Here is a 14,640-nt window from a genome sequence, read left to right on the forward strand (position 1 = left end):
CTGTTCTTCCTGACCCCTCAATTTACCAATCAGTGCTCAATTAAGCACATCCGGAATCTTTCCTACCAATCCTTTTTCAGTACTTGCTTACTCAATATCTGATTCTCCAGTAATGTTAGACCTCGGAAGCAGCCAATCATAAGTGGAAGATGTCCTACCTGCTGTTTTTCGCACCAATCCGTGAAGTTTTAGAGTCACATCCAATGAGGAAGGCAGGTAGCGATCTCCAATCTGAAGCGGTTCGGCGTCATGAGCAGCCAATGAGAGTTCGTGTAGAAGCGAGCCTGCTCAACAGCTTGTTATTTGGTGGATTGTGGCAGTAAATCGGACGAGTGGGGAACCGGGCGCAGGAATTGCCGCCGCGGTCAGGAGTGGTGCTGCCTAGCTGGGGGCCCGTGGTGGTCCGTGGGGCGGAGGCCTCGGGAGCTGACAGCGCGCACTTCATCCACAGTTGGTAGGTGGGGAGGAGGGAAGTGGGGGATACTGAATGGACCAAACGGCAGTAGCAGCTGCTGCTTCTGCCTGGGGTCCCAGTGCAGTCGGAAGCTTTTGAGGTGGGGAAGGAGGTGCTGGGCAAGCGGTGCGTTGAGCGCCGGGGAAGGAGCAAGTAGTGGAGCAGCTATAGCAAGTGCGGGAACCGCCGCCGCAGCCTCGGCCGCTTCCCCGGGAAAATGGCTGTGGGGCTGGCTGCGCTGCTAAGTTTGCTTCCGTGCCGTGAAGAGCGGGCTGCTTTGGGGAGCTGGCCCCCAACTCCGCGGTGCGTCCTCCAGTGTGGAGTCCGTAGCAGGACCCGAGAGGCCGGGGGCAGGTACCTCTTTGGGCTGTACAAAAAGTTGAGGCGGGCGCTGGGAGGAGGCGGCGGCTGCCGCTGTGCGGCTCCCCTCCCCTCCCACACACTGTCCGAGCCACCTCCCTCCTCCTCTCCGCCCTCCCAGCCCCCTTCCTCTGCGCGGGTCTCCCTTCACCCTCGCGCTTCCCGCTGAAGGCCTCGGCCCGTGCCACTTCGGGTGAAGAAGCGCTTCTTTCTGACATGGTGCAGAGCGGAGGAAGGAGAGCAATGGCGCCGTGACACTCCGCTGCCGCCACCGCGGGCCCGGGGCGGGCCAAGGGGGCCGAGCGGCGGAGGCGGGGCGCGGGCCGAAGTCGGGGTATCCGGGGGACGGCCGAGCAAAGACTGGGCGACCGCGCCTATCGGGGAGTACGGGAAGCCCAGACAGCGCCGTGTCCTTTTCCAGAGCGATTGGTCCTGGGGATCCGAGTTGAGCATTCCGGGTCAAAGTGGCGAGCGAGGCGGGGGCGCGGTGGGCCGCTGGCGAAGTCCAGGGAGGAACAGGCGCCCGCGGCGTTCTCGCTGCACCCTCCGCCCCTGTGTCCCAGTTACCCTCGGAGGGGATCTTCTTATCCCATTGCTGGTGAGGGTTCTGCCCTTCCCCGTTGGCATTTGTTTACTTTCTTTCCTCGAGTCGCTCCCCTCTGGACTGATTCTGGCTTGTCTTTCTCCCCTCCATGGTTCTAGCGACGGAGTACTTAGCTGGTTGAGCTGGAACCCCATAGGTCACCAATAAAAATGAAGGTAAGTGGAGTCATCGCCGCTGTGAACCTCGTGCCCTGGACACAGCCTGTCTAGAGGCTAGTGCTGTGTAGAATGCCTTTTTTTTTTTTTTTTTTTTTGCTGCTCAAAATTGATTCCTCTACTAAGCAGCGCTTTCTGAAAAGGAGGGCGTATTGAATGGGTGAGAAATGATCGTTGTGTCTAAATGCAGTCATTTCGGCCCCTCTCTGAAGCAGTTAGCACTTTGGAAAGGCTGTTGCAGCCTTTCCATTGTTGTCCATTGGGCTAGTATTTTTAAACACTTCCTGTGTTGGCAGCAACCTTTGCAGAAGTAAAGCTTTTGTCCTGCTTTGGTTCTTTGGGGTAGTTTTTTGAAATTTTTATTCTTCCCCAGTGTCAGTGTGATTTTCTAAGGAACAATATGTGATCGTGTAAGGGAGATATCATTCTTGTTGGGGATAAAGTGAAATTCTGTGGCTAAAATATTTGAAGGTGAACTAAAACTAATAGTTCTAGTTCAGTTGTTATAATAAATATGATTAAATATAGCCAACCTAATAAATATATGTATACTTCTGAAGACAACTAATCTTGCAAACATATGTGAGGCTTAAAGGGAAAGGAAGGTGTAACAGTCTGTAGTGTTGTAGCATAGGATGTTTCAAGTCAGATGTTCAGTGTTGACTTGCTAAAGATACTCCTTTTCAATTTGCATTATTTGTAAATACACTAACTATAGTAACGAACTGTAGAAATGATCCCTGAAAGTATAGTCTTTATGTACACTAACTTTAAAAGATACTTGATTCCTTAGTCGTTTACTGTTTCAGGATAGTAAGTTCTAAAATACAGCATTTTCTTTTCCAAATTTTCTCTTGTTTTCTTATCTCTGTGAAGTGACCCATATAACCTTTAATGTTACTTGCAAAACCTTACTGGAAAATGAAAATTATTTTCTACTTAAAAGTATATCTCTAAAATGTACACTGTAACTTTTGTACTTAGCAATATTGAATCACAGTTGTATGAGTATACTTTTTGAAGAAAAAAGAACGGAAAATGACAGATTGAGATAGCAGTCATTCTGCTATTGTTAAGATCAAAATGAATCATAGAATGAAATTTCTCACACCTTTCAATGTATTTTATGGTGATTGCCTAAGAGTAGACATTTCTTAGCAAAGCCATATATATATATATATATATATATATATATATATATATATATCAAAAAGAGTAGTGTGGTAAACTGGTAGGGCTGCAAGTCTTGAGCCATCAGTTTATGTCTCTGCATTCATCAGACTTAAATCTTTAAAATGCAGCTTTTAGACAATGATTTTTTTTCAAATAGTGCTCTCTTTATCAAAAGGATTGAATCCATTTGTTATCTCTACAGTTATACTGTATCCAGAAAGATGTTGCCTTTATGTAGCTATATTAATAAACATTTAGTTATGTATTGTTGGTGTTAATTTTAATAGCATTGTATTTTAATTTGGAAACAGAATTTTCCAGAGGATGTAATTGAATAACAAAGTATTATAGCTATAATTGAATAACTTAAAGTTTTACAAGGTACCTAATATGTATATATGTTTCTGTTTGTTTTTTCTTATTTTTAATTTCTTAAGTAAATTGTAAAATGGTTGAAATATTTTGTCTCTGGAATAAAAAATATTATTGTATTTCCCTACTGATACTCAGTTACTATGTAAAATGTTTTATGTAATCAGGATATAGTTTATAAAATAGAGGATTGTTAATAAAGTGTTTGCTTTGGGATATTTTCAAATTATCAGTAATATTAAACAACTAGAGTTAATTGTTTTGATTACTTTAAACACAACCTTTTAATGAGACTTGAGGTTGGAGTAGGGGAAAATAGTAGTGAAATTCACTTTTTATCTTCCTTTCATCAGGCGGCGGATGAGCCTGCCTACCTGACAGTGGGAACTGATGTAAGTGCCAAGTACCGAGGTGCCTTCTGTGAGGCAAAAATTAAGACTGTGAAAAGGCTGGTAAAAGTTAAGGTAATTTTTTTTTTCTTTTTATGCAACAGCTTTATTAAGTCTGGATTGAAAAGTATCAGGGAGGTGGGAGACTGCAAATCAACAGTTTATTTACTGAATCATCACTTCACTTACTGAATTCATTACTGTGTGAAAATACCATTATATATAAAACTACAGGAAAGGCACATTAAAATTTGAGAAATAAAGAACTCAAAATGAGAAATTATTCCAAAATGTTTGCATGAAAATACCGTGTTCGTGTTACTTCCTATCATTTGGATCTTTCCTATTTGTGGTATCGTGCTTACTTAGACTATAACCTATTTCTCCTTTTTCATAATGTCTACGTTGAGACAATTTCAAGTGATTAGAAAAGTAATACAGTGGGAACTGTGTTTTGAAGAAAGCATTAAAATGATTTAGGAATTTTATTTTTAAGACATTTTTATAACCAGAAAAAAAGTTAACATATTCCTGTACACAACTTAAAATATAGCAATGTACCAAAGGATTAATGCCAATTGCTTACCTCTCAGAAATACTATTCACAATTTTTGTTTCCTTATAGTAATTTTCCTATACAAATGTTTTTAATAATCTTAGTTATAGTTCATTAATTCAACAAACATTTATTAAATGCCTGTAATATGCATTGACATTTGCTAACTGCTGGGCCCACAGTGATGAAGGAGGACTCTAGCCTTCAAGGAGCTCACAGTTAATGAGAGAGATAATAAACATAAATAAAAGGCAATGTAATAAGTACTATAACAGGAGTAACCACAGGATACTAAGAAAGCATAGATTAAACACGTTACAGTGTTACCATAAATGTATTGTTTTAGAAGTAACATGAATTGTGCAAAAATGTTTTTCAGGTACTCCTGAAACAGGATAATACTACACAGTTGGTGCAAGATGACCAAGTAAAGGGTCCTTTAAGAGTATGTATGTTCTACAGTTTAAAATCTCAAATGATGAGCTCTGACTGGTGTGGCTCAGTGGGGTGGGCTCTAGCCTGCAAACCATAAGCTGGCAGTTCGATACCCATTCAGGGCACATGCCTGGGTTGTGGGTCAGCTCCCCAGTTGGGGGTGTGTGAGAGCTGATTGATGTTTCTCTCCCTGTCTTTCTGTTCTCCTTCCCCTCTCTCTAAAATAAGTAAAATCTTTAAAAAACAATAAAATCTGAAATGGTGAATTCATACATTACTTAGAGATTTTTTACATCTGTAGATAACAGTTTGAAATTTTTGTAAGGTTAACCAGAGAACAAAAATACAAATGTGATATTGTATAATTGGTATAAACTATGATACTACAATGGCTGTGTCCTTAAGAATGTTAAACATCTTACAAAATAATAATTTAATATATAAAAACATGATTTTTTGAGCCGCCTTTTTTTAATTCTTGGATTGAATGCTCCATTTTGTTTTTTATATTGTTGTCATATATGTTTAGCTTGCTAAGTAATATACTAATATTACAACTCTGAATCTAGTGTTTTTCTTTCCACCTTCCCAAGTAAACTATGTTGACTTCTTAATTCAGTTGAATGGATACTTATGTTTTCTGTTTATTTCTGGCCATTTGTTTATGTAACCTTTGTTATATCTGAGTACTACTTTGGTTAATATCTAGTATACAAAGGTCTGGAAGCTGAAAGAAGTTCAGTTGGTCCAATGCTCTTTCCAGGTGAATCTTTAATACAAAAGGTCTCTTAAATACAAATGCTGACTCTAATATTTCTATGAAAGAAAACTGGAGCTAATTTTGCAGTGTCATATGGTTTTTCAGTTCTTATATTCCACAGTTGTTGTTTTTTTTAAGACGGTGGGTTATAGTAGAAAAGCTCTGAAGTAAGACTTAAGTAACTGGGTTCTACCCTGTACTCTGCAAATTATTTTCTCTGAGTCACAGTTTTCAGTGTGTAAAGTGTGGGTAATAATAGCTTCCTTCCTTATACCAAAGAGGGGCTTAAATTGCACAATAAATACATGAGCACTGTGAGTGATAAAGATTTAAGCCAATGAAAATTAGAATTATTCTAAGATTTGGGGGAGGGGGGTACGCACACAATAGTGATTTGGTTTGTTTAAATTTGGTAATGAAATTTTGATTTTGTGTTGTAGGTTGGAGCTATTGTTGAAACAAGGACATCTGATGGATCTTTTCAGGAAGCTATTATCAGCAAGTTGACAGATGCTAGTTGGTACACTGTGGGTAAGTAGTTAAGTAGTAATTTAACCATTTGAGAGTTGCATATACCTCTATTTTGTAAATACACTGAATCACTCTGTTGGCAGAAGAATTCATATTCTTTCCTGTCAAATTACTTGATATAGTTGGCTAAAATTATGGCACCCTTCCAGTAACAAAAATAAATCTCATAATAAGTTGGCCATTTGTGGCTGTTTCATCTAAGAATATACTTCTCAGGTTATCTTGATATTTCTTTTCAATAAAGTTAAATTGAAAAGAAACTAAAAGTTAAAGTATGGTTATTTTTGTTCCATAAGAAAAGTCAATACAACTTAGTATTATAAATAATCAGGTTTTTAAACTTTTTCTGTAATTACAATTAAGATTGAATAGTTGCTATCTTTTTTTGTATTGCGGCCTATTTTATATAAGGGTAGTGTAGATGCTAACATAGAATTTAAAGACTAAAAATATTTTGACCAGAGTAGATTCAAGCCTAGGTAATTGTAGTTTAATTTTTGAAATTGGGTATAGTGAGGGCTCTTTACGAACACCTTTCAAGAAAGATATATACATAATAACTTTGGCAGCACATTACATACACTAAAATTGGAATGGTACAAAGAATATTAGCATGGCCCTTGTGCAAGGATGACATGGAGAAAGAAACAAAGATACATGCCACTAATGTGAATGCACTCTTATGTTCCATACATAAGCTTATACTAGCTTTAAAAATACTTTACTGTAGTGAGTAGCAACAAGTGGCATGATACAAATAAATTAAAACCTAAATGTAGTTCCATAGTTGCTGTCATTATGGTGATGAAAATATCAACTATTAACATTTCTAAATTTTCTCTCTGTACTTTCAAACTACACAATCCTGTGGATAACATCCAATTCTTGGTTTTACACTGAAAATGTATAGCACTGTTTGGTTTTTACATTATGTCTTGATATAAATAGTAATGATAGTGTTGTAGTTTCCTTGTAGAAGGAAGAGACGTGGCCCTTAGCTTTACTTTTAGTTTTTTTCATCTCCAGTTGATGGTCAAAGCTGTGAAGAACACGCTTTGGTTAAAAATTGTACTGCTTGGGGATTTTTTAGTATTACTAGTGATTTACAGTACTTAACTACTATTTTCTATCCATTAAAAAATTTTTTAATTGATTTAAAGAGAGAGAGAACACTCTCTTATTTGTTCTCCCACTTATCCATGCTTTTATCAGTTGATTCTTTTATGCTGTCTGGCTGGGGATTGAACCCACAACCTTGGTGTATCAGCACAGTGCTCTAACCAACTGAGCTTCCTGGCCAGGGCCTCTGACATTTTTATTCCTGGACCTAGAAGTTGGTATTGGTTCACAATGGTCTATTATTCTAAACTACGTATTTTTAGGAAGCTTAGTTGTGGTTATTGGTAGTTGTTAGAGATTTAAAAATTAAACTAATGTTAACTTTTCTAGATTAAATACAGTTTTGCTATATAAAAAAGGCAGTGGTAAAATTTACAGGAGTTGATATGTTCAGAATCATGGGGAATTATATGAGGAAAGTTAAAATACTAATACTGCTTTGTATTTGGTACCCAATATCAAGGTTGCATTCACCATACTTGTGTAGTTTTACTGATACAGTGCTCACGCTTCTGCAGAAGCAATACTTTTCAGGTTTTCGTATTCTTGGTTTCTGGACCCTACAATAATCCTTAAATTATGAATAGCAATCTCTACTCTTCACATGAAAGACATTTTAGCATTTCTAAGAACAAGTTGCTACTGAGCATTCTCTATGGTGATTTTCTATGATGAGTAATTACAGAAGAAATTGTATAATTGTTCTCAAAGAGCTTAGAATTGTAATTGCATATAATTCACATATCACAATCATTAGTGTACATAAGAATCACTTGGTGCTTGTTTAAAAAATGAGGTTTGAGGATCCCAAATCTCTAATTTAGTAGATCTGGGGGTGGCAACCCAAGACATTTTCTTTTTATATGCACAATGGCTGAATTTAATGTAGCTACAATGCACTTGGAAAAACAAACCATACTTGGACAAACAGATATTTATTCAAGAGAAAAAATTAAATATTTAAATTTTTGTACCTGTCTAATGAGAGAGAATGACCTAAACAATTTAAGGCATTAAGAGGCATTATTTACTTAAGTATATTCAATGTAGCACTCTCCTGTAAAGAATGTTTAGGTATTGAGGAATGTAGACCACATAAAGAATGCTTTGAATATAATGACCTTAAGAGATGGCAAAATAAAATAATTTCTTAGAGGTCGGGGACTTCCTATATTTTTCTTTAATTGAGTTCCTACTACCTCTTGGGTTTAATTGCTCTTTTCTGCAATTTTTCTTGATTTCTAGTTCATAGTGTTGTATAGGTAGAAACAGAAAGTTACACAAAGTATGAATGTTCATTATGACTTTAAAAAGAGATCTTGAAATTATCAGATTATTAAAAACAAAACAAAGGATATCTGCTGGTTTGGATAAAATACGAATTAATGATCACTGGAGATCAAAAGTTAACAATGAGTCAGGGATATCAACTTTATGTAATACATTTATTAATTATTCCTATTATAGTTGAATAATCAATTTTAGAGGAGGTTTTAGAACTACTATAACTCAACTTTTAAAAATTTAATAGTAGCTTACCTCTTAATGTTGAGCAATAAATAGCTCCAGCACTGGACTTTTTGTTTTTTGAACCTTGAAAATATTTCCTCTCTCGTATCATAAAACAGTGCATCCTAGCATGGTTTATGCATTTGGCAGTTCTTTTCCTTGCATTAAAGATAAGGAATTTGTAGTGTATGGAAGTGTGTTGTTATCTCTCCTGTCATTCCGAAGTATCAAAATTGGGAATAGATTTTATATCTACACTTGAACGTTGCCATTAACATCTGGTAAATACAACTGTCAATTAGACATTCTAAAAGTGCTCATCTTTTACTTTTTTGAATATGAAAATAACATCGAATTTGAAAAATAAGGGAAAAATGCTGTTTAAATACTGTAGTTTAGAATATGTAGTTTAGACCGTTGTGAACCAATACTGAAATCTACTTGAGAGTTTATATATTTTTGTGACAAATTATTTTTAAAATTCTTAATTTTTTTCATGCCTTATAGTTACTGTTTTGCACATCAGTTATATCATCTCGTGGAATTTCTAGTTTAGATTCAACTGGTGAATGGACTGACTTTTTTGGAATGTGCTGCATGCAGAGTTATAAGGCTTTTAATTTAGTTGGAGCCTCTTCTGACAAATTTTCTTATAACCAAAGCAACCATAAATCGTTTTCAAAAGTAGGTGGTTATTCCACTGACTTAAATAAGAAAAAAATACTAAACAACAAAAGAAATCTATTCAATCCTGTGATAGGCTTTAACTCATTGTTTAAACAGCCTTCCATAAGACTGAGCATTCCCATATTTTGTTAATCAGACATTTAAATGTTAATTTCTTAAGTTTCCAGGTTCCTGAAGTTTTTGACCTTAGTTGTTGAGGGACTTATGTAGTTCTTGTTCATGATTTTATGAGTAACAGGCTGTGTGTATATTTTTAATTTTAAAGTTTTTATTCCATTTTGTGAAATAGTTTGTTAATTGTAATCATAATACACAGACATAATGATAATACTTATTATTCCAAAGTCAGAATTCTTGCTTTTCATGTTCATTTTATGCCTTTGCTTCATACCTATTTATTATGCATTTTGATCATCCTTAACTAAATTGTACCTCATTGATTAACATTTTGCTTTTCCGTTTCTTTGTCTGTAAAAGATAGTGATTCCTATCTTGCAGAGGCTGCTGTGAGGATCAGGACATAGAAGCAGCTAATAAGTGATAGCCAATTATATAGTGGGTAAATAAAGTTAATTTACTGTAATTCTGTTACTATCTTCCAGCATCTAACAGCATTATGATAACAGGTAGATTTTTTGTATTTTAGTAGTTAGATCAGATCTTTGTTGTTTTTTTCTTTGAATTCTAACATTTTAGGGTTAGGCTTTGTATATTTTTTTGCATTGGCATTATTTTGCCAAGAATGATTAATGTTAATCAAGAGAGTCTGGGCTTTATCATTTTTCTCAAATTAGGTTTTAGTGTTTATATGTAACATAATAACAGAGATACTACTTTTGTTATATTGTATCTGTTCTGTTGCACTCAATGAATAACCTATTTAAATACCACTTTTTGCAAGAGTAAGCAATTCCAGAGAATTACTAAATCCTAATAGTCTTACTTTTATTCTCTTGGTATGCTGTGGTATACATCTTCAACTTAAGTTAAATTTGTTATAGAAACCAGTTAATTATTATCAAAATGCCAGAGTCACTCTTCAATGCCAACAAATTTTATATTCTTTTAAATGATTCTTAGAAGTTATGAAGAAAACTTCTTGTAGATGGAACTGCATGATTTTGATAACCAGGGATGTCATGATTAATTGGTCCCTTGTGTTGCTGGATTTTCTATTTGTCTTGCAGAAAATCTTGAGAAGTTACATGGCTTAACAAACTTGTATAAAGTACTCAAATGCACAGTTTGTATAGTTGTATGAATTAAAAAAAAAGTCTCATACTGTTTTTCTTTGTTCCTATATAAAGCTATAAAATTCTTGTTTGTACCACAATCCCTTTTTGAGAAGTTCCACTTGTTCTTAACATTAATTTTACTTGTGGTAAAATATGACCAGTGGAATGATTAATGATAAAAAAAACTGAGGTAAAGCCCTGGCTGGTGTGACTCGGTGGATTGAGCGCCGGCCTGTGAACCAAAGGGTCACTGGTTCAATTCCAAGTCAGGGCACATGCCTCGGTTGCGGGTCAGGTTCCAAGTTGGGAGTGCATGAGAGGCAACCACACATTTATGTTTCTCTCCCTCTTTCTCCCTCCATTCCCCCCTCTCTAAAAATAAATGAATAACATCTTTTTTAAAAATGAGGTAAAGATTTGTTGTATAGATTTGATATTATTAACTGGTCTTACATTCTCATGTTCCTTCCTCACACCTCTACTTAAATGTGTGTATATGAGTATGTATGTCCATGTCCAGTGTCAACATCTTTAGTATTGTAGGCATTAAAGACAGTTGGAACATGTAAGATTTTATTCTTTACCATACTTACGGACATTAACACTAATGTGAAGAATTATCTTGTTTGGTATGATAATTTTACAATTTTGAGATTTACAAAGAACAATGGTTTATTTATTAAATTAGACACTATGCAACTCATAATTTTGATCCAAATGTTTAGAGCACTGTTAATCAAGTATAGATTAATGATGTAATTGTTGAATGAAGCGTGTTGTCTTATACTGTCATGGTGTCTGTAGGTGGTCATTAATTTCTGCATCACTGATAGTGTATAAAACAGCCACATTTGTGGGATTATTACTTTGAATATGTGCTTCAGGAGCTTTTGTCTCTGCATTATCTGCTGCATGTAAGAGAATCTAAACTAGATGTCTTTAGTTTAAAAAAAACTGACTGAGGTAGATAAATATTGAGGAAGTTGAGTGCTGCTACATAATTAAGTTTCTAGGGTAAAAAATTAAGTTTATGATTTGAAGGCAAGGTGCCAATAAAAACAACCCTTTTTAAAAATCCAGTATTGTAATTGTATAGATAACAAGGTAAAAGATGTAAGATATTATTAAATCAAGGTAATGTAAAATTTTCTTTTAACGCTAACTTATTCTGTTAGAATAGAAAAACATCTAGAATTATGAAAATAAGGTTAAATCTTAAACATTTTTGTATATATGTGCTTTTCCCATGTATGTGTTATTTTCATAAAATGTACAAACATTTGTTGATATGTCTGCATTTTAAGTTTCTGAGGTAAGGATTCCATCTTATATTTTATTTCCTCATAGCACTGGGCAGTCAAGTATCTTCTGAGAACATTTTTAAAAAATCTCTGTAAAAGTTTTAAAAATCAGTACATTTCTGAAAAATTAAGCCTATAAAATTATCAAAATAATAAAGCTAGCTATATATAAACACTAGTTGTTAAATTTTTTACCCCGATTTCCTTGAAATATTTGGACATAGTTTTCAAGAAGTATGATTTTCAAAAACTATTATGTTACTTTCCCTTTTTTTAAGATTTTATTTGTTTATTTTTAGAGAGGGGGAAAAGAGGGAGAAAGATGGAGAGATACGTGGATCTTTGCTCCTTGCACCCCTCCAACTATGGTGTGCAACTCAGGCATGTGCCCTGAAGGGGAATTGAACTGGTGGCCTTTCAGTTTGCAGGCAGGTGCTCAGTCCAATAAGCCACATCAGCCAAAGCTAAAAACTATAGTAGAAGTAAAAGCTTTAGAGAAAACTTACATGTAATTTTCATTTATTTTTTAATTTTTTAAAAAATTTCATCCTTCTGATTATTTCCTCATTTTAACATTTATGTCTAAACTTCTTACATCCTCTTCTACTAAAAGACAAAAGTTGAATCTTACGACTTTAGAATCTGCTATAGCAGGTTATCATACAAATAAGTAGAAGCAGTAGAATAATCCAACATCATTATCAAAAGTTTCTTAAAGTTAGAGATACTCCATTGATAACTTGAAAAAACCCATAATACTTCTTTTTTTTAACCAAGTTTTTGCTCATTCATCTAGGAGTAGAGGTAATTTAATATCTGTCCTTCGAATATATTGCTGATGGTTTAAGAAGGTGGTTCTGTGGTGTTAGAAGCTGAAAAATGGAATGTAGACACTTAAGTATTTGGGGACAGCCTCTTGATCTGTTTGTTTAGTGCCTGTTTGTTTGTTATAGAATGAAAATGTGCTTTGTACATTTTAAAAGGTTTTGAAAAATAACAAATAATGGTTCTTGCAAATATTAAACCCTAGATAAATAGCAATAATAGTATTCTGTGCAGTTAAATTTTTATTTGTGGGCATAAATTTTTTCTCTTTTGCTTATTGTAGTGTTTGATGATGGTGATGAGAGAACATTGAGACGCACCTCACTTTGCCTAAAAGGAGAGAGACACTTTGCTGAGAGTGAGGTAGGGGGACATGGACTTTTGGGGTTGAACAAAGGCTACTCAGGTAGAGCAACATGTGATTTAATGTATGTGTTTCTTATCTAGACACTTGACCAGCTTCCATTAACAAATCCAGAGCATTTTGGAACTCCAGTAATTGCAAAGAAGACAAATAGAGGAAGGAGGTCCTCTCTTCCTATGTGAGTATTATCATATACAGTAAATTACAGTAATTATTATAACATTAAGCAGATAACTTTTCTAGTATGGCTAAATCTGTTTGGGTAACTTTTCAATAGTATCTTGTATTCTTATGTTAGACATATCACTGAGTCCACCTTGTTCTTAATTTTTCCCATTGCTTTGTCCAGTAATTATCACAACTCCTTTTTCAAAGAGGTTATTTTTGTTTTGAGTTACTTTGCCAAAAATATAATCGATATGACGATTTTCCCCTATTAAATGACTATATGTATATTTTTAATCTTTTTATTTCAAAAACATTTCAAACTTAAAATTTTTAAGAATATACAATAAACTTTCATATCTCATCTAGATTCACTAATTATTAACATTTTTGGCATATCTGTCATCATCCCCTCTCTTTATAGATACATATTAATTATTTTTATTTAATAATACTAATTTTAGTTGGCTGAACCATTTAAGAGGAAGGTGCATGCATCATGACCTTTTACCCTTAAATACTTTACCTGTGACAGAACAATGACATTTTCTTAAATAACCAGAGTACAATTACCAAATTCAGCAAATTTAACATGATAGAATACTGTTATCTAATAATATATACTTCATATTTCAGATCTCTCCAATTGCCTCAAATATAGCATCCCCTGATTCCAGGATGCAATCCAGGATCGTGCATTGCATTTAGTTTATATGATTTTTAATTCTCCTTTAATCTGGGAAAGTTCTTCAGCCTTTTTTTTTTTTTTTTGTCTTTTTGTGACACTGACATTTTTGAAGAGTACAGGCCAGTTGTTCTATACATTGTTCCTTAGCACAGGTTTGTCTCATTGTTTAGTTATCCAGAGAGGTTGTCTAAATAAACCCTTGAGTGTATTTTAATGAGATCTTTTCATAACCTGTTAGAAAATTAGAGTTACATCATCTGGCATACATTAAAAAGTTGAAGGGCAGTCTCTTAAAAAATGTATATGGTAAAGTAAGTACTTAATGGTGACATAATTAGGGTGGTTGGCTGGAGAGCCTGTGTCCTCGCTGATCTGGTGAAATGGACTCAGGGTTACCATGGACAGCTCAGGACCACTTCTGTGGGGCCAAGAAGTATCCAGCTCTTCAGTCCTAATAAGAATAAAAAGGCTTTTATTCTGGGGTAGTCCAGATTAGAAATGACACTATTTATGTTAAATTTGTACCATTCTGACGGTATCAAAAATGGTTTGTGTTAAGATCATGATGAAGTTATTCTAACTTTAGTAATGAAGATGAAAAAGAAGAAGAAACTAGTGAAGAGGAGGATGAAGATAAACGACGTCTCAATGATGAATTACTAGGAAAAGTTGTAAGTGTAGTATCTGCTTCTGAGAAGACTGAATGGTATCCTGCTTTGGTAAGTAAGGTTTCTTTCTAAAGTTAACCATTTAATGTATTTGTTTTATATGGATTTTTAGGAAGCATTTGAAATATTTTGAAAGTATTACACAAACTTACTTTGGACTTTATTGCAAAATTAGCAACCATACTTAGGTCCCACATACTTCACTTTCTTCTTTTATTTCCTTTCTTTAATTCTCTATAGTGGGTTATTTATTGGGATCTTTCGATTGTTCCTTTAAAATGTGTTAGTGG

The 14,640-nt window shown here is 35.0% G+C and overlaps 1 protein-coding gene, 1 non-coding gene and 1 pseudogene across 3 annotated transcripts in view; 2 read left to right on the forward strand and 1 right to left on the reverse strand.

The window, feature by feature from the left end:
- The first annotated feature begins 255 nt into the window (after nt 1-255).
- ARID4A (AT-rich interaction domain 4A) overlaps nt 256-14,640 on the forward strand; it is a 63,753-nt gene continuing 49,368 nt past the window's right edge. Inside the window, exons 1-8 of one of the 2 annotated variants that reach the window (XM_045822737.1) lie at nt 256-454; nt 1,517-1,573; nt 3,472-3,582; nt 4,443-4,508; nt 5,699-5,789; nt 12,749-12,828; nt 12,913-13,007; nt 14,269-14,401. In XM_045822737.1, coding sequence (XP_045678693.1) covers nt 1,568-1,573; nt 3,472-3,582; nt 4,443-4,508; nt 5,699-5,789; nt 12,749-12,828; nt 12,913-13,007; nt 14,269-14,401 — 582 coding nt within the window. In that variant the 5' untranslated portion in view covers nt 256-454; nt 1,517-1,567. Of the gene's footprint in view, nt 455-1,181; nt 1,413-1,516; nt 1,574-3,471; nt 3,583-4,442; nt 4,509-5,698; nt 5,790-12,748; nt 12,829-12,912; nt 13,008-14,268; nt 14,402-14,640 lie in introns of those variants that run through there. The other variant, XM_045822738.1, reaches the window with a different exon arrangement.
- LOC123809092 lies at nt 2,219-2,329 on the reverse strand (annotated as a pseudogene).
- On the forward strand, nt 6,343-6,454 carry LOC123808999. Its single transcript, XR_006783880.1, has one exon. It is a non-coding gene; the product is annotated as a U6 spliceosomal RNA (small nuclear RNA).

This window comes from Phyllostomus hastatus, unplaced genomic scaffold (genome assembly GCF_019186645.2).
Source record: "Phyllostomus hastatus isolate PE091 unplaced genomic scaffold, TTU_PhHast_1.1 phas_scaffold_501, whole genome shotgun sequence".
Taxonomy (NCBI): Eukaryota; Metazoa; Chordata; class Mammalia; order Chiroptera; family Phyllostomidae; genus Phyllostomus; species Phyllostomus hastatus.